Source organism: Poecile atricapillus, unplaced genomic scaffold, assembly GCF_030490865.1.
Source record: "Poecile atricapillus isolate bPoeAtr1 unplaced genomic scaffold, bPoeAtr1.hap1 scaffold_253, whole genome shotgun sequence".
Lineage (NCBI taxonomy): Eukaryota > Metazoa > Chordata > Aves > Passeriformes > Paridae > Poecile > Poecile atricapillus.
In genome coordinates this window covers 1-17,364 of record NW_026709058.1, presented here as the reverse complement: position 1 = coordinate 17,364, position 17,364 = coordinate 1, and the positions used below count along the sequence as shown (strand labels likewise).

The window sequence follows — 17,364 nt, the reverse complement described above, 5'->3', positions numbered from 1 at the left end:
TGGAAATTCTGGGGCTCAGCGGAGGCGAAAGGCGAGAGAAAATCGCGGGATGGGCTGGAAAATGAGAAGAGGAAACGGGGAACGGCTGAGGGGAGGCAGGACGGGGGGGGAGTTATGTAGATTAAATAGGCGGGGTTATTCAAATTAAAGATAAAGCAGCCACCAAAGGCATCACGGGAACAAAATTGGGTCAGAATTCGGGGGTTTCGGGGCTCGGCCCGAGCGGAGCGCGGGAGCGAAGCGCGGAGCGGCTGCGGAAAAGCTCCCGGAGCGGCTCGGGGCGGCTGCGGGGGCGGCGCGGGGGTGACCGTGAGGTTCGGGCGGGCCGAGCGGGGCCGGCTGCGGGGCGCGGAATGAGGCCAGCATCGCTTCTCGGCCTTTTGGCTAAGATCAAGTGTAGTATCTGTTCTTATCAGTTTAATATCTGATACGTCCTCGACGAGAGGACTTCATATTAAACGGATTTTTGGGCTCGGGAGTTGGACCCGGAGCTTGCTCCCTCCGCTCCGCGCATCGTCCCGGTATTGCAGTGCCTCCGGGAACGGTGCACCCCGCTCGGGGTCATTTTACTGGTTAAAAACAGGTTCAATTTCTTCACTTCGATCGCGATATTCCTGCGTTTCAGTCTTCAACCCTTCTCCATCGCGATATCCCCGAGTTGCTCCTCACACCCGGACCCTTCTCTCCCCCTCCCGCTGCCGCTGTCCCCGCACCGGCCCCGCCGCGCTCCGAGCGACCGCCCGTGGCCATCGAGCGCCGATCTATGGTGGTTCTATCACCGATCTATCGTGGTTCTATCACCGATCTATCGTGGTTCTATCACCGATCTATGGTGGTTCTATCACGGATTTATCACCGTTCTATCGCAGTTCTACTGCCGATCTATCGCGGTTCTATCGCCGATCCATCGTGGTTCTATCACCGATTTATCACCGTTCTATCGCAGCTCCACTGCCGCTCTAACGCGGTTCTGTGGCGCTCACAGCTCCGCCATCGCCGCCCGGCCTCGCTCCCGCCGTGTCCCGCGGCTCCCGCTGCGCTCCCGGGGGTTTATCCCGAACAGATCGACCCCGTCCCGCTCCCGATCGCCTTCGCTCCTCGGAGCGGCCCCGAACGCGGTGCCGGGAGCGGCTCCCGCTGCAGCGGAGCCGCCCCTCGGGAGCTGCCGCTTTCCCCCATCCCCTCACCAGGCTCCGGGAAACGGCGCCGGCTTCTCCCCGCTCCCGCCGCGGGCTGAGGGCCCGGCATTCAGCGGCTGAGGGGTATCGTGTGTCTGTCGCGACTCCCGACACGGCTCTGGGCCCAAATGGCGCCGTTGTCCCCTCAGGTCCCGGGGCTCCCCTCACGCGCTTTCCCGCCCGCCGCCATTTTCATCCCCCACCTCAGGGGGACAGCAGAGAATCCCGGCAGAGAAACGACTGAAAAACGGTAAAAATACCTAAAAATAATAATAAAATAAGTACATTTAATAAATAAAACACGTTCCGTTTTAAATGTCGCACTTTCCCCCTCAGGTCCCGGTGCCCGGGGCTCCCCTCACGCGCTTTCCCGCCCGCGGCCACTTTGATCCCCGACCTCAGGGGGACAGCAGAGAATCCCGGCTGAGAAACGACAGAAAAACGGTAAAAATACCTAAAAATAATAATAAAATAAATACATTTAATAAATAAAATCCGTTCCGTTTTAAAATGTCGCATTTTCCCCCTCAGATCCCCGGGCTCCCCTCACGCGCTTTCCCGCCCGCGGCCACTTTGATCCCCGACCTCAGGGGGACAGCAGAGAATCCCGGCAGAGAAACGACCAAAAAACTGTAAAAATACCTAAAAATAATAATAAAATAAATACATTTAATAAATAAAACACGTAGCGTTTTAAATGTCGCATTTTCCCCCTCAGGTCCTGGTGCCCGTGGCTCCCCTCACGCGCTTTCCCGCCCGCGGCCACTTTGATCCCCGACCTCAGGGCGACAGCAGAGAATCCCGGCAAAGAAACGACTGAAAAAAGATAAAAATACCTAATAATAATAATAAAATAAATACATTTAATAAATAAAACACGTAGCGTTTTAAATGTCGCCGTTTTCCCCCTCAGGTCCTGGTGCCCGGGGCTCCCCTCACGCGCTTTCCCGCCCGCCGCCGTTTTTTTCCCCGGCCTCAGGGCGACAGCAGAGAATCCCAGCAAACGACCAAAAAAAGGTAAAAATACCTAAAAGTAATAACTTTAAAAACACATTTAATAAGTAAAACACTTTGGCTCGCCTCACAGACCCATTTATTGAAACATTCCCGCTCCCCTCTGTCCCATTTTAGAACGGAACACATCCGATATAAATGCGCATTACATTATCGGCTTTTTGCAAACATAAAAACAAATATTAAATGTAAAATGTTTGTGAGCGCGGCGGGGCCGGTGCGGGGACAGCGGCAGCGGGAGGGGGAGAGAAGGGTCCGGGTGTGAGGCGCAAGTCGGGGATATCGCGGTAGAGAAGGGTTGAAGATTGAAGCTGGGGAATATCGCGATCGAGGTGAAGAAATTGAATCTGTTTTTAACCAGTAAAATGACCCCGAGCGGGGTGCACCGTTCCCGGAGGCACTGCAATACCGGGACGATGCGCGGAGCGGAGGGAGCAAGCTCCGGGTCCAACTCCCGAGCCCAAAAATCCGTTTAATATGAAGTCCTCTCATCGAGGACGTATCAGATATTAAACTGATAAGAACAGATACTACACTTGATCTTAGCCAAAAGGCCGAGAAGCGATGCTGGGCTCCTTCCGCGCCCCGCAGCCGGCCCCGCTCGGCCCGCCCGAACCTCACGGTCACCCCCGCGCCGCCCCCGCAGCCGCCCCGAGCCGCTCCGGGAGCTTTTCCGCAACAGCTCCGCGCTTCGCTCCCGCGCTCCGCCCGCGCCGAGCCCCGAAACCCCCGAATTCTGCCCCAATTTTGCTCCCGTGATGCCCTTGGTGGCCGCTTTATCTTTATTTTGAATAACCCCGCCTGTTTAATCTGCATAGCCCCGCCCCTCACACGGCCCCGCGCTTAGAGGCCACGCCCCTCATTTCTCCGCTCCTGATTGGATGATCGAACGCTCATTTGCATTCGCCACGCCCCTTAAAGCACGAAACCGCACTCATTAGCATAACCGCGAATAAATAATTACATCATTAAATATCTATCAAATAATCCATTTCGCAGTGCTCGATTAGCATAACTAAATATTAATTTGCATATCCACGGCCGCATTCCGGGTTTGGGGGGACTTTGGGGCGTTTCTCTCTTTCTTGGGAATTTTGGGGGGGGGGGGTCAGGAGGGATCTGGGCAGGGCCAAAATCCTTCAAAGGTTCCAAAATTGGTTTTTTAACCCAAAATTTGGGGTCCTGGGCTGAGTTTTGTCCCCAGGCAAGGACGCTGGAGGGGCTCAGGGGAATGGGACCCCCCACCCCGACCCCATCTGTGGGCTCCCCCCTCCCCAAATAAAAAACAAACGCAAGGTTTTTAACAAAAATAGCGATTTTTATTTATATTGATGAGAAGTTCTTTGATTTGCATCGATGATCCAAGAGCTGCAAAAAAAAATAGTAATTTCAGGGGTTAAAAGTTTTAAAATTGAATTAAATTTAAAATTTAAAACCCTTTTTAAATTGTTTCACAACCCAAGACCCCCCTCAAATCCCAGAGACCCCCCAAAGCCCCCCCCCAGCCTCAGGAGGAACCGCTCATCACAGGGCTCAGTCTGGGGCGGTATCGCCTCATCCTCGGCAGGGGGGGACCCCAAAAAAGCTCCCAAAGCCCCCCCAAAAGCGCTGAACTCACCTGAGCCCCCCGAGAGCTGCAGCACCTGCGGGGCAGCAGAGAGGGGAGGGGGTCAGGGGGTCCCCTCACCCCCAGGACCCCCCCAGGGAACCCCCTCCCCAATTTTTCAGGTGTTCGGGTGTTTTCAGGGGGGTCAAAGTGAGCTAGTGACATCATCACCAAAACTGGGGGGCACTGCGTGGGGGGTGACATCACTGATGATGTCACCAGTTAGGTCATGCCCCGCTCATTTGCATACCTGGCTCCAGGTGTGTCCGAGGTTGATGCCACCTGCAAGGGGAGGGGGGTACAAAGGGGGGGGGGGGTCAGGGGGATCCTGGGAGAATTTGGGGACCCCAAAAAGGGGTCAGGACCCCCTGGGTCAGTCCTTGTGTCCTCAGCAGCAGCCTCAGCCGAACGAGATTCGTGAGGTCATCACCCCCGGGGGGGCCCCAAAACACCCCAGGACCCCCAAAACACCCCAGGACCCTCAAAACACCCCAGGACCCCCAAAACCCAACCATGGGACCCCCAAAACCCAACCATGAGACTCCCAAAACCCAACCATGGGACCCCCAAAACCCAACCATGAGACTCCCAAAACCCGGCCATGGGACCCCCTTCAGACCCCCAAAACCCGGTCATGGGACCCCCCTGAGACCCCCAAAACCCAGCCATGGGACCCCTCTGAGACCTCCAAAACCTGGCCATGAGACCCCCTGAGACCCCCAAAAACCAGCCATGGGACCCCTCTGAGACCTCCAAAACCTGGCCATGAGACCCCCAAAACCCAGCCACGGGACCCCTGTATTGACCCCCAAAACTCAGCCATGGGACCCCCCCAAGACCCCCAAACCTCACCCAGGGTGAACAATTCCCCCCTCAGGACCCCCAGGAGGAGAAGAGGGGTTACCTTGTGCCCCCCAAAGTCACGAGCTGGCCTCGGGACCCCCGGCTCTGCCCCATGGGGAAAGGGGCTCACCCCAACGGGATTGAATCCTGGAATGGAAATAGAGGAGGGGTCACTGTGTGCCCTGGACACCCCAAAATCCCCCCCAGGACCCCCCAAAGAGCCCCTCCGAGGCCCCCTCAGACCGTCCCCGCTGGGACTGCTCGTCCTCTCTTCCCCCCGGGGGCTCCAGGGGGTTCCACCTTTGCAGGTCCTGGGCCCGCCGGGGGGGTCAGACGGGTGGGGGTTTCCTCATGGGGGGCCTGGGACCCCCAAACCCCAAAACCTCCAGCCCAGGGACCCCCAGAACTCACCAGGGGGCTCAGGGGATCCTCAGCTCCCGCGGCTGTGGAGGAAATCGGGGGTTCAGAGGAGCCCAGAGCCCTGTGGGAGGGGGTGTAGCCCCCTCCCCAAATCCGATCAGGGCTTTGGTAACTCGGAGCTGCCATCGGACGCGTCCTCCAGCCCGGGGTGTCATCGCTTCGGACTGGGGGGGCTTGGGGGGACATTTTGGGGGGGTTTAGGGGGCGGCACTGACCTGAGCTCGGGTCATTGTGGTCACTTCAGGGTGCCCTGAAGCTCACCCCGGGCTGAGGTTTCCCCCACGCTACAAAATACAAATAATTTACTTATTATTGTATATAATTAGCACACAATTAACAATATATTATGTAGAATTTATTGTAGGAATTATTAACTATTAATTAGTTAATTGTGGGTCCCCTCCCAGCTGCTCTCAGCGCTCACGTGGCATCAGGGACCCTCAGCCATATGCTTGTCATTGTCACTCCTCACCGAACAGCGAGAAAAGAGGGGCGGACACCCCAAAATCTGCACCCCTGGGGTGGCTTTAGGGGGGAATTCCAAGAGAAAATCCCGTGTTTTTCCCAGGAATAAAAAAAAAGTGTCATAAAGAGCAGGCTCACCTGGGGAGGGGCCACAGGGAACCCGCGGATGAGGATTCCATGCTTTGAAAATAAGGGAAAAAAGGGTTAAAATGGCGATTTATGGACAAACCTGGTACTTCAAACACTTTAAGTGCCACGAGGGTTTAAAATCTCGTGGGTCTCGCACGGATCTGAACTCTACACGTGGTTTAAGCCTCCCCAAAAAGGGTTAATCCCGTTTTTACCCCCGCAAAAGGGAGTTAAACCCGGTTTTAACCCCCCAATGTGGGTCTGATCCTTTCCAAAAAGGTTTCAAATCCTCCCACAGGGATCTGAACCCCCCTCGTGGGTCAGTGCCACTCAGAACTTGTTCCAGAAGCTTCTCCACTGACCCATCAGCAAGAGAGAGTTCGGAGTGATCATCCCCGCAGCACTGCTGCCCAATCTGCCCTAAAATCCACCTTTCTAAACCCAAAAAGGCTGGTTGAAGACTCACCTCCGAGAGAAGCATTGTTTTTCGGGCTTGAATACTAAAAAAGAAACAAAAAATAAAAGGCGTTAGAGACAAAGATGTGACCATCATGGTGCAGCCAACCCCCAGGCCGGAGCAGGACTAGCCCTCAGAGAACTCCAAATTCTTCACCGCGCCATCAGCACAGGTCTGTGAGAGATTCATCCCCGAGCAGGCCCCTGGGGAAGGCGCTGACCCCTCCCGGAACTCCTCAGGGACGCACAGAGCGGCTGCGCCGTGAGGGGAACGGCGCCGCAGGAAGAGCTCCGGGCCGCTCCCCGTTAGCCCGGGGAGAGGGGAATCGGTTATCGAGGCCGCCCCACCCCCCTGAAACCCTCTTGAAATCCCCTCAGAGCCTCCCCTCAGGCCACGGACCGAACAGAATCGCAACCAACCTTTCCCTCTCGCTGCTGGGACAAAATGGCCGCCTCGCTGCCTCACGGGCGCTTAAATAGCGCGCGGGGCATGCCGGGAAGGGGGCGGGGCGCGAGCCCTGAGGGGGGCGGGAAAGGCGGGAAAAGACGTGAGGGGTGTGAGGCGCCCCCTGGCGGGTGAGGCCGTGAGGGGGAGCCCCGGGGGGTTTTGGGGGTGCTTCGGCTCCCCTCAGTCTCGGCAGTTTCCGGCACCGCTCGGAAGCGTTCGGAGCGATCAATTAAATCTCTTGATCGCTTTTCAGCCGCCTCCTCCGCCCGTTGGGTGTTTCAGGCTCTCTCCGAGTCCCTCGGCACAATTCGGGGATTTCCGTCACCGTTCGGCTCCCTCCGCCGCGTCCCTCGGCACAGTTCGGAGATTTCCGGTCACTCTCTGATCCCTCAGCCCCGCCCCCCCGCTGCACTCGGGTATTTCCGGCGGCGCTCGGCTCTTTCCGCCACCCCCACAGAGACTCATTCTCCTCAGCGTCTCCTCATTAGCACTCTGCAAATTAACGCTTCCCTCTAATTAACCTCCCGTCAGCTCTCGGGGACCCGATTACCCCCTCTCGGCCGGTTTCACCCCAAACCACTTTGAACGTTCCATAAACAACTTTAAAAGAAACTTAGAGAACGCAAGGAGAGCGCCAAGAAAAGCTCAGAGAGCCCCAAAATGCTGGGAATTGAGCCCAAATTCCTTTATTGGGGTTCAGGAGTTGGCGTTGGGGCCCTTCTTCTTGCCGAAGGTGGGCACGACGTTGACGAAGCGCCGGTTGTACTGCATGCGCCGCTTGGCCCGCCCCGTCTTCTTCTTCTTCTTCTCCTGCTTGGCCACCTGATCAAAAAACGGGGGGTCAGGGGGGGTCCCCAAAATCCTGGCAGGGTCCCCAAGCCCCGTGGGGGTCCCCTAAAGGCGGGGGGAGCCCCCTCAGCGCTCACCTTGGGGGTCTGGCCCCTCACTTTGCCGGCGCGGGCGAGGGAGCCGTGGACCTTACCTGGGTGGAGGAAGGAAATGGGGGAGTTACGGGGGTTCGTTTTGTTAATTAACACCCCGCTAATTAGCGGCCCCCCCGGAATTACCGCCCAGCAGGCGCGTGGAGAGGTCCAGGGTGGTGAATTCGGGGAGGGGGCTCTGCCCCAGCACAGCCTCATCGTCCAGGGGGGTCCCGGCGTGGAGCAGCACTTGGTCCTTGGGGGGGATCCCCGAAAGCTCGGCCACCCTCTCCTGGGGAGGGGGGACAAACAGGGGGGTCAGCACCCCAAAATCGGGGGGACTGGGGAGGGGGACACCCCGAATTTGGGGGCTCACCTTGATCTGGGCGAGGGTCTCGGAGCCGGAGAGCTCGAGGGTGAGGAGGGTCTGGCCGCGGATGAAGAGCTGCATGGTGGCGGCTGGGGGGAGATTTGGGGGGGCTTAGGGGGGGTCCCCACATCCCTCAGATAAAGGGGAGACCCTCAGGGGTTTGGGGGAGGGGCTGGTACTGCTCCCCCCACCACGGGAAAACTCGGGTGGAATTTGGGGGTCCCCAGACCCTCCTGTCTCTATTTTGGGGGGTAAAACCCCCCTGATTTACCTTCTCCCCCCGCAAACCTTCCCTGTCCCCCACCTGAGGGTCCCCCCAAGGACTCCTGGCCCCCCAAATCTTTTCCAAAGCCCTCATGGACCCCCCCCAAATAACCCTGACCCTCCCCAAGGCCTCACAGCCCCCTCAGGACCCCTCCATAACGCCTCAGCCCCCTCTGATCCCCAAATAACCCCTGGGCCCCCCAGAAAATCTCAGAGACCCCCCAAGCCCCTCACAATCTCACCCAAGAACCCCCAGGCTCGTCAAAACCTTCCCAGCGCAGCCCCCCCACTCCCAACCCGCCTCATCACCCTTCCCCAGCCCCTTCCCCCCCCAAATCCCCCTCAAAAACTCCCAAATCCCCCTCAAAAACCCCCAAAAACCCCAAATTCCCCCGAATCCCCCGAGCGCGGCCGCACCGCGGCGTCTCCAAGGCGGAAAGGGGCAGCGCGCAGGCGCGGCGCGGTGACGTCACCCGTGCGTGTGCCGTGCGTGGCGAAGCCGCAAGCCGCGGAACTACAAAAATGGCGGAGTCCTGGCAAGGGGCGTGGCCACGAAGATCTCGGTGCTCATTGGTCTGTAGCGCTGGAGGGAGGGATGCGTCATTTCCGGGCGGCAAATCCCCGCGTTGCCGTGGCAACGCGATGGCGGCGGCTGAGGAGAGGTGGGGGAGGGGCGGCGTTCGGGCAGTTTTGGGGGGTTTTGGGGGGGTCCCGGTGTCGGGATTCGCCCCCCCCTTAACGCTTGGACCCCCCCGCAGCGCTTCGTTATGGCTGGAGGCTCACGAGGACCCCCTGGCCGGGCTGTGCAGCTTCCCGGGGTGCATGGGTGAGGGGGGGATCGTGAGGGGGGGATCGTGAGGGGGGGCTTTGGGGGGGGGCTCATGAGGGGGGGGCTCTGGGTGGGGCAGGGATCCTGAGGGGGGGACTCATGAGGGGGGGCTGTGGGTGAGGGGGGATTTTGGGGGGTCTCGGTGTGAGGGGGGATTTTGGGGTGTCTCGGTGTGAGGGGGGATTTTGGGGGGTCTCGGTGTGAGGGGGGATTTTGGGGGCTCTCGGTGTGAGGGGGGATTTTGGGGGGTCTCGGGGTGAGGGGGGATTTTGGGGGCTCTCGGGGTGAGGGGGATTTTGGGGGGTCTCGGGGTGAGGGGGGGAGGAGCGGGGGTTTCCCCCTGGGTGAGGGATGGGGGAGGGGTCCCGGACCCCCGGGGGTCCCCCCTAAGCCCCCTCCCCCCTTTTCCAGCTCTGGTTGATCTCCATGGAGACGGCGACCACAAGGTGATTTTGGGGGGGGGTCCCTGGGGGGTCTCTGGGGGGTCTCTGGGGGGTCTTTGGGGGTCTCCAGCCCCTGACCCCCCCATGTCCCCCCCAGGTGGTGGTGGGGGGTCTCTGGGGGTCTCTGGGGGGTCACTGGGGGGGTCTCTGGGGGGTCTCTGGGGGGTCTCTGGGGGTCTCCAGCCCCTGACCCCCCGTGTCCCCCCCCAGCTGGTGGTGGGGGGATCCCTGGGGGTCTCTGGGGGTCCATGGGGGGGTCTCTGGGGTCTCTGGGGGGTCACTGGGGGGGTCTCTGGGGGGTCTCTGGGGGGTCTCTGGGGGTCTCCAGCCCCTGACCCCCCGTGTCCCCCCCCAGCTGGTGGTGGGGGGTTCCCTGGGGGTCTCTGGGGGTCACTGGGGGGGTCTCTGGGTGTCTCCAGTCCCTGACCCCCCCATGTCCCCCCCAGCTGGTGGTACGGGTCCCTGGTGGGGGTCTCTGGGGGGGTCTCTGGGGGTCTCCAGCCCCTGACCCCCCGTGTCCCCCCCCAGCTGGTGGTGGGGGTCTCTGGGGGGTCCCTGGGGGTCACTGGGGGGTTCCCTGGGGGTCTCTGGGGGGTCTCTGGGGGTCTCGGGGGGGTCTCTGGGGGTCTCCAGCCCCTGACCCCCCGTGTCCCCCCCCAGCTGGTGGTGGGGGTCCCGCGGGATCCGGGGGGTCCCCGCCTGGCCGTGGTGAGGGGCGCGGGCTCCATCACCAGCCTGGCTCTGCCCGAGGCTCCGGCGGGGGTGGGGGCTTTCGGCCCCGCTTTTTTAGGGTCGGGGGGCTCCGGGGGGGGGCCCGGGGGGGGCCCCGCGGTGGTCGTGGCCGCCGGCCCCGCCCTCTACGTCTACAGGAACCTGCGACCCTTCTTCAAATTCTCGCTGCCCCCCCGGCCCCCCGACCCCCTCGAGAGGGACCTGTGGCTCCAGGCTGAGCAGGTGAGGGGGGGGCGGGGGTTTGGGGGGACCCCCTCCCCAAATTGGGGCACTCTCTACTCTCCCAGGGGGGGTTTCAGCCATCCTGAAGTTTAATTTTATTTTTTTTGGGGGGTGGGGGTTTCTGTAGGATCAGATCGACCCCCTGATGCTGAAGGAGATGTTGGAGGATTTGAGGTGCAGGGTTGAGGGGGACCCCAAAATGTTTTTTTTGGGGGGGGGGGGCCCAAATACCTGGGGGGGGTCTTGGGGGGTGCCCCTAAAATCTTTGGGGGGGCAGTTTGGGTCTTTTGAGGGGGAATTTGGGGTCCCTGAGGGGCGCCCAAAAAGTCGGGATGGCTTTGGGGAGGGGTCCCAAAAACTCTGGGTGCCTTTGTTGGGGGGGGGGGGTCTGCCAGAAGACCCTTGGGGGGGGCACTTTTAGTCCCTGGGGGGGGTCCCCAAAATCCTGGGTGCCTTTTGGGGGGGGGGGGCACACCCTGAGCCTCCCCCAACCGGATTTTGGGGGGTCCCAGGGACAAGGCCGAGGTGCCCCTGACGACGCAGTCGCTGCGGTGAGTGGGGGGCTGGGGAGGATTGGGGGGATTGGGGGGGTCCTGTGGGGTTTGGGGGTGTCCTTAAGGGGTTTGGGGGGATCTTTGTGGGGTTTGGGGGGTCCTTATGGGGTTTGGGGGGGTCCTTATGGGGTTTGGGGGGGGGTCTTTGTGGGGTTTGGGGGGGTCCTTATGGGGTTTGGGAGGGGTTGGGGGGGTCCTTATGGGGTTTGGGGTGTTCTTGTGGGGTTTGGGGTGTCCTTGTGGGGTTTGGGGGATCCCTGTGGGGTTTGGGGGGGTCCTTGTGGGGTTTGGGGGGTCCTTGTGGGGCTTGGAGGACATTGGGTGACTTTGGGGGGGGGTCAGGGGGTCCTGGGGGTCATTGGGGGGTCGGGGGGGTCAGGGGGTGCAGTGGGGGGGTCAGGGGGGTCATTGGGGGGTCATTGGGGTCATTGGGGGGTCATTGGGGGGTCATTGGGGGGTCGGGGGGTGCAGTAGGGGGGTCAGGGGGGTCATTGGGGGGTCAGGGGGGTCATTGGGGGGGTCATTGGGGGGTCAGGGTGGTCATTGGGGGCTCGGGGGGTGCAATGGGTGCCCCCCCCTGCCCCCCCAGGCTGCTGGCGCTGCCCCCCCCCGAGCTGGGTCCCTTCGTGGCGCTGCACAAGGGGCGACCCCTGCAGAGACAGGTGGGTGGCACCTGTCACCTGTGTCACCTGTGTGTCACCTGTGTGTCACCTGTGTGTCACCTGTGTGTCACCTGTGTCACCTGTGTCACCTGTGTGTCACCTGTGTCACCTGTGTCACCTGTGTGTCACCTGTGTGTCACCTGTGTGTCACCTGTGTCACCTGTGTGTCACCTGTGTCACCTGTGTCACCTGTGTCACCTGTGTGTCACCTGTGTGTCATCTGTGTGTCACCTGTGTGTCACCTGTGTCACCTGTGTGTTACCTGTGTGTCACCTGTGACCCCCCCGTGTCCCCCAACCCCCCATGTGACCCCCCCACCCCGCCGTGTCCCCCCAACGATGGTGACGTGTCTGGGGGTGCCCCCACAGGGGGGTCCTGAGGTGACCCCCACATGTCCCCAGTGTCCCCAATGTCCCCCCCATGTCCCCAATGCCCCCTCAGTGTCCCCAGTGTCCCCCCCGTGTCCCCAATGTCCCCCCCCTGTCCCCAATGTCCCCCCCAGACGGTGGTGACGTGTCTGGGGGCGCTGCCGCGGGGGGGCCCCGAGGGGACCCCCGAGTGTCCCGTGCTGGGCACCGAGGCCGGGGACGTGCTGGTGCTGGACCCCGAGGCCTTCACGGTCATCTGCAAGGTGGGACCCCTGAGACCCCCCCCAAAAAAACACCCCTGGGACCCCCCAAACCCCCTGGGACCCCCAAAACCCCCTGAGACCCCCCCCAAAAACACCCCTGGGACCCCCTGAAACCCCCTGGGACCCCCCGAAAACACCCCTGGGACCCCCCAAAAAACACCCCCGGGAACCCCTGAAACCCCCTGGGAACCCCTGAGACCCCCCAAAAATACCCCTGGGACCCCCAAAACCCCCTGGGACCCCCTGAAACCCTCTGGGAAGCCCTGAAACCCCCTGGGAACCCCTGAAACCCCCTGGGACCCCCCAAAAACACCCCTGGGACCCCAAAAACACCCCTGGGACCCCCTGAGACCCCCTGGGACCCCCTGAAACCCCCCTGGGACCCCCTGAAACCCCCTGAAACCCCTTGGGACCCCCCAAAAACACCCCTGGGACCCCCAAAACCCCCAGGGAACCCCTGAAACCCCTTGGGACCCCCCCAAAACCACCCCCGGGAACCCCTGAAACCCCCTGGGACCCCCTGAAACCCCCCTGGGACTCCCTGAAACCCCTTGGGACCCCCCGAAAACACCCCTGGGACCCCCTGAAATCCCCTGGGAACCCCTGAAACCCCTTGGGACCCCTGAGACCCCCCAAAAACACTCTCGGGAGCCACTGAAACCCCCTGGGACCCCCCCAACACCCTCGAAAACCTCCCCAGGACCCCCCAAATCCTTCTTGGGACCCCTCTGGGTGCCCCTCGACCCCTTTGGGTGCCCCCCTGACCCCTTTGGGTGCCCCCTGACCCCTCTTTGTGCCCCCAGACCCCTCTGGGTGCCCCCCTGACCCCTTTGGGTACCCCCCTGACCCCTTTGGGTGCCCCCTGACCCCTTTGGGTGCCCCCTGACCCCTCTTTGTGCCCCTTGACCCCTCTGGGTGCCCCCCTGACCCCTCTGGGTGCCCCCTGACCCCTCTTTGTGCCCCTTGACCCCTCTGGGTGCCCCCTGACCCCTCTGGGTGCCCCCTGACCCCCACTTTGCCCCCCAGGGCTGGGTGCCGTCCCCCCCCGCCTTCGTGGTGCCGCGGGGTCCCGGGGACGGGCGCTGCCGGCTGGGGGTGGCCTGCAGGGACGGGACCCTGCGGGGGCTGAGCCGGTGAGGGGAGAACGGGGGGGTTTGGGGGGATTTGGGGGGCTCAGGGTGGGCTCAGGGACGGGACCCTGCGGGGACTGAGCCGGTGAGGGGAGAACAGGGGGGGGATTTGGGGGGATTTTGGGGGGCTCAGGGATGGGACCCTGCGGGGGCTGAGCCGGTGAGGGGGAAATGGGGGGGTTTGGGGGGCTTTGGGGGGGCTCAGGGGGGGATTTGGGGGGCTCAGGGAGGGCTCAGGGCCTGCAGGGACGGGACCCTGCGGGGGCTGAGCTGGTGAAGGGGAAATGGGGGGGGTTTGGGGGGCTTTGGGGGATTTGGGGGGCTCAAGGGGGGGCTTTGGGGTGCAGGGACGGGACTTGGAGAGGGCAAAAGGGGAGATTTGGAGGGATGTAGGGGGTGATTTTGGGGTTATTTTGGGGGGTTTATTATGGATTTTGGGTGCCCCCAGGTCCCGGGAGCAGGGCAGGGTTCTGGGGGTGATTTTGGGGTGATTTTGGGGTTATTTTTGGGGGGTTTATTTCTGATTTTGGGTGCCCCCAGGTCCCGAGAGCAGGCAGGATTTTGGGGGTGATTTTGGGGTTATTTTTGGGGGTGATTTTGGGGGGTTTATTATGGATTTGGGGCACCCCCAGGTCCCGGGAGCAGGGCAGGATTTTGGGGGTGCTGAGGAGGATTTTGGGGGTGATTTGGGGGTGATTTTGGGGGTTTATTTCTGATTTTGGGTGCCCCCAGGTCCCGGGAGCAGGGCAGGATTTTGGGGTGCTGAGGATGATTTTGGGGTTATTTTTGGGGGGTTATTTCTGATTTTGGGTGCCCCCAGGTCCCGGGAGCAGGGCAGGATTTTGGGGGTGCTGGGCTCGCGCCCCGCCGGGCTGATCCCACAGGACGGGGGGCTCCTGGCTGCCACCGCCGACGGGACCCTGCAGGCCTTCAGCCCCCAGGTGACCCCCAAATCCCCCCCAAACCCTTCTGGGACCCCCCAAAATCCCCCCCAGACCCCTCCTGACCCCCCATTTCCCTCAGGGCCGCCGGCTCTGGGCGCTGCGGCTGCCGGGACCCATCTCGGGGCTGGCGGGGGCGGCGCTGCCCGGGAGGGGTCTGGGGCTGCTCTGGTGGCTTTGGGGACCCCCCCGGGACCCTCGGGGAGCTGCGGCTCTACCGGGGCAGGACCTTGCTCTGCACCCTCAAAACGCAGGTGGGGACCCCCAAAATGTCTCTAAACCCACCCTGGGACCCCCAAAATGTCTCTAAACCCACCCTGGGAGCCCCAAAATGTCTCTAAACCCACCCTGGGAGCCCCAAAATGTCTCTAAACCCACCCTGGGACCCCCAAAATGTCTCTAAACTCACCCTGGGACCCCCAAAATGTCTCTAAATCCACCCTGGGAGCCCCAAAATGTCTCTAAACCCACCCAGGGACCCCCAAAATGTCTCTAAACTCACCCTGGGAGCCCAAAATGTCTCCTAAACCACCCTGGGACCCCCAAAATGTCTCTAAATCCACCCTGGGAGCCCCAAAATGTCTCTAATCCACCCTGGGAGCCCCAAAATGTCTCCTAAACCCACCCTGGGAGCCCCAAAATGTCTCTAAATCCACCCTGGGAGCCCCAAAATGTCTCCTAAACCCACCCTGGGAGCCCCAAAATGTCTCTAAACCCACCCTGGGAGCCCCAACCTTCAAAATGCAGCTGGGGACCCCCAAACTCCCCCCAAATATCCCAAAATAATCCTTAAATTACCCCCAAATATCCCTAAAATACCCAAAAAATATCCCTAAGATATCCCTGAAATACCCAAAATATCCCAATATCCATCAAATATGTCTCAAATACCCCCAAATATCCCTAAAATACCCCAAAATATCCCACAAATAGCCCCAGATATCCCTAAAACACCCCCTAATTCCACCCTGGAACCCCCAAATTTCCTGGGACTCCCAAATCCCCCATCCCAGACCCCCCCAAAATCACTGAGACCCTCCCCCAAAACCTCCTGGGACCCCCCATCCCCCTCAGCTGGGGACCCTTCCCCACCCCTGGGTGCCCCCCAAATATTTGGGTGCCCCCCACCCACCCCTGGCTGCCCCCCCCGGGTATTTGGGTGCCCCCCACCCACCCCTGGCTGCCCCCCCCGGGTATTTGGGTGCCCCCCACCCACCCCTGGGTGCCCCCCAAATATTTGGGTGCCCCCCACCCACCCCTGGGTGCCCCCCACCCACAGGAGGTGGTGACCGGGCTCTGCTTTGGGCGCTACGGGCGGAGGAGAACACCCTGCTGTGCACGACCCGAGGTGGGGAGGGGTCTCCCAGGGGTGGGGAGGGGTCTCGGAGGTGGGGAGGGGTCCCAGGGGTGGGGAGGGGTCCCGGGGGGGGCTGGGGAAGGGGTCCCGGGGGGTGGGGAGGGGTCCCAGAGGTGGGGAGGGGTCCCAAATGGAAGAGGATGGGGGAGCACCCATTTTGGGGGGGGTCCCATTTGGGGGGAGTGGTCCCATTTTCGGGGGGGGGGTCCCATTTTCGGGGGGGGGGGGTCCCAAACTGGGGGTCTGGAGGGGGCAGGGGGTCCCATGGGTGGGGAGGGGTCCCAAATGGAAGAGGATGGGGGAGCACCCATTTTGGGGAGAAGTCCCATTTGGGGGAGGGGTCCCATTTTGGGGAGGGGTCCCCATGGGTGGTGAGGTCTCAAACAGGGGAGGGGTTGGGGCATTAATTGTGGGAGGGGTCCCGAATTGTGGGTGGGGGTCCCGTGGGGGAGGGGTTGTTAAGGGTGGGGGTCTCTGAGTCCTCCCGGCCGCCAGGGGGCGCTCTGTCCATCCGGATGCTGCGGCGCCGCGCGGATTTGGGGGGGGGTCGCGGGGGTGGGGGAGGGGGCGAGACCCCCCCCGCGCCCCTCCCCCGCCTGCCCCTCCCCCCCCGCACGCGCCTCTTCGTGGATCGGGCCCTGAGGGAGCGCGAGGACGCCCCCCGTGAGTGGGGGAGGGGTCTGGGGTCCTCCTGGGTGGGGGGTGGGGGCACCCATGGGGTCACTCTGGGGGGTGGGAATTTGGGTCTGGGGTCTTCATGGGGGGAGGGGCAGGGGGAATTTGGGTCTGGGGTCCTCCTGGGGTGGGGGGTGGGGGCACCCATGGGGTCACTCTGGGGGGGTGGGAATTTGGGTCTGGGGTCTTCATGGGGGGTGGGGGGAGGGGTTTGGGACATGTGGGGGGAGGGGCGCAGCACCCTCAAGGTGGGGGGGGGGGAGGGGGGGGTCACCCCGGATTTTTGGGTGGGGGGAGGGGTCCGCAGCACCCATGGGTGCCCCCCCTGCTCCTCCCCCCCCCAGGAATGCACGGGCGCTTCCAGCAGGATTTGGGGGGGCTGCGCCTGGGGGCCGCCCGGGGCCTGGCTCGAGCCCTGGGGGGGGGGCGCTGCCCCCAAAGTGGGGGACCCCCCCCTCACCCTGACGGCAACCGTGAGTCTGGGGGGGACCCCAAAACCGGGGGGGGGCTGGGAGGGGGGAGAACCCCAAAACTGGGGCAGTTAAAACTTCCCTGGGGGGGGATTTGGGGGTCCCAGTGGGGTTTGGGGTCTCCAGAGGGGGATTTGTTGGGTTTGGGGTCTCCAGAGGGGGGATTTGGGGGTCCCTGTGGGATTTGGGGTCTCCAGAGGGGGAATTTGGGGGTCCCTGGGGAAGGATTTGGGGTCTTTGTGAGATTTTAGGGGTTCTCAGGGAGGGGTTTGGGCTCCCCGGGGTTGATTTTGGGGTCTCCAGGGGTCCCTGAAGGAATTTTGGGGTGTCAGGGGGTGATTTGGGATTTTTGGGGGATCTCAGGGGGGTTTTTGGGGTCCCTGAGCCCCCTTTTTGCCCCCCCAGGTGCAGGGGCTGGGCCCCCGCCTGCGCCTGACTTTGGGGGTGCTGCTGCCCGGGGGGGCCCCCCCCCCCCCCCCCCCCCCCCCCCCCCCCCCCCCCCCCCCCCCCCCCCCCCCCCCCCCCCCCCCCCCCCCCCCACCCCCCCCCCCCCCCCCCCCCCCCCCCCCCCCCCCCCCCCCCCCCCCCCCCCACCCCCCCCCCCC

General features: G+C 62.5%; 2 protein-coding genes, 1 long non-coding RNA gene and 4 other non-coding genes across 11 annotated transcripts; 2 read left to right on the top strand and 5 right to left on the bottom strand.

The window, feature by feature from the left end:
* Positions 1 to 364: 364 nt before the first annotated feature.
* LOC131574339 (U2 spliceosomal RNA) lies at positions 365 to 555 on the top strand. Its single transcript, XR_009276472.1, has one exon. It is a non-coding gene; the product is annotated as a U2 spliceosomal RNA (small nuclear RNA).
* Positions 556 to 2,567: 2,012 nt separating this feature from the next.
* Positions 2,568 to 2,758, bottom strand: LOC131574338 (U2 spliceosomal RNA). The gene has a single exon (XR_009276471.1). It is a non-coding gene; the product is annotated as a U2 spliceosomal RNA (small nuclear RNA).
* Positions 2,759 to 3,489: 731 nt separating this feature from the next.
* Positions 3,490 to 6,552, bottom strand: LOC131574336 (uncharacterized). Of its 5 annotated transcripts, none has more exons than XR_009276468.1 (9): positions 6,532 to 6,552; positions 6,122 to 6,155; positions 5,665 to 5,706; positions 5,277 to 5,345; positions 5,053 to 5,084; positions 4,703 to 4,788; positions 4,049 to 4,080; positions 3,811 to 3,835; positions 3,490 to 3,560 (listed from the first exon to the last, which is right to left on the bottom strand). It is a non-coding gene; the product is annotated as an uncharacterized LOC131574336 (long non-coding RNA). The 5 variants fall into 5 exon arrangements; XR_009276467.1 differs by having other exon boundaries at positions 6,512 to 6,543; XR_009276470.1 differs by lacking the exon at positions 5,665 to 5,706 and having other exon boundaries at positions 6,532 to 6,545.
* LOC131574341 (small nucleolar RNA SNORD22) lies at positions 4,874 to 4,999 on the bottom strand. Its single transcript, XR_009276474.1, has one exon. It is a non-coding gene; the product is annotated as a small nucleolar RNA SNORD22 (small nucleolar RNA).
* Positions 5,981 to 6,056, bottom strand: LOC131574340 (small nucleolar RNA SNORD26). The gene has a single exon (XR_009276473.1). It is a non-coding gene; the product is annotated as a small nucleolar RNA SNORD26 (small nucleolar RNA).
* Positions 6,553 to 7,220: 668 nt separating the features above from the next.
* On the bottom strand, positions 7,221 to 8,578 carry LOC131574333 (ubiquitin-like FUBI-ribosomal protein eS30 fusion protein). Its single transcript, XM_058828772.1, has 5 exons — positions 8,531 to 8,578; positions 7,856 to 7,938; positions 7,627 to 7,771; positions 7,486 to 7,541; positions 7,221 to 7,381 (listed from the first exon to the last, which is right to left on the bottom strand). Exons 2-5 carry the CDS (start codon positions 7,928 to 7,930, stop codon positions 7,256 to 7,258), a joined length of 402 nt encoding a protein of 133 aa, XP_058684755.1. The 5' UTR covers positions 7,931 to 7,938; positions 8,531 to 8,578; the 3' UTR covers positions 7,221 to 7,255.
* A 133-nt stretch (positions 8,579 to 8,711) lies between these two features.
* LOC131574337 (Bardet-Biedl syndrome 1 protein homolog) lies at positions 8,712 to 16,281 on the top strand. The gene is made up of 14 exons (XM_058828776.1): positions 8,712 to 8,775; positions 8,872 to 8,939; positions 9,354 to 9,388; positions 10,046 to 10,339; positions 10,467 to 10,513; positions 10,852 to 10,890; positions 11,483 to 11,555; positions 12,058 to 12,186; positions 13,213 to 13,319; positions 14,137 to 14,257; positions 14,340 to 14,511; positions 15,537 to 15,605; positions 16,110 to 16,169; positions 16,262 to 16,281. The coding sequence occupies exons 1-14, from the start codon at positions 8,756 to 8,758 to the stop codon at positions 16,279 to 16,281; spliced, it is 1,254 nt and encodes a 417-aa protein (XP_058684759.1). The 5' UTR covers positions 8,712 to 8,755.
* Positions 16,282 to 17,364: the final 1,083 nt, after the last annotated feature.

Coding starts and splice junctions, on each gene's coding strand:
- LOC131574333 (XM_058828772.1), bottom strand. CDS start 7,930: ATGCAGCTCTTCATCCGCGGCCAGACCCTCCTCACCCTCGAGCTCTCC. Junction 7,772..7,855: donor AGACCCTCGCCCAGATCAAG/GTGAGCCCCCAA, acceptor CCCCCTCCCCAG/GAGAGGGTGGCCGAGCTTTC. Junction 7,542..7,626: donor CTCCACGCGCCTGCTGGGCG/GTAATTCCGGGG, acceptor TCCTCCACCCAG/GTAAGGTCCACGGCTCCCTC.
- LOC131574337 (XM_058828776.1), top strand. CDS start 8,756: ATGGCGGCGGCTGAGGAGAG. Junction 8,940..9,353: donor CAGCTTCCCGGGGTGCATGG/GTGAGGGGGGGA, acceptor CCCCTTTTCCAG/CTCTGGTTGATCTCCATGGA. Junction 14,512..15,536: donor TCTGCACCCTCAAAACGCAG/GTGGGGACCCCC, acceptor CCCCACCCACAG/GAGGTGGTGACCGGGCTCTG.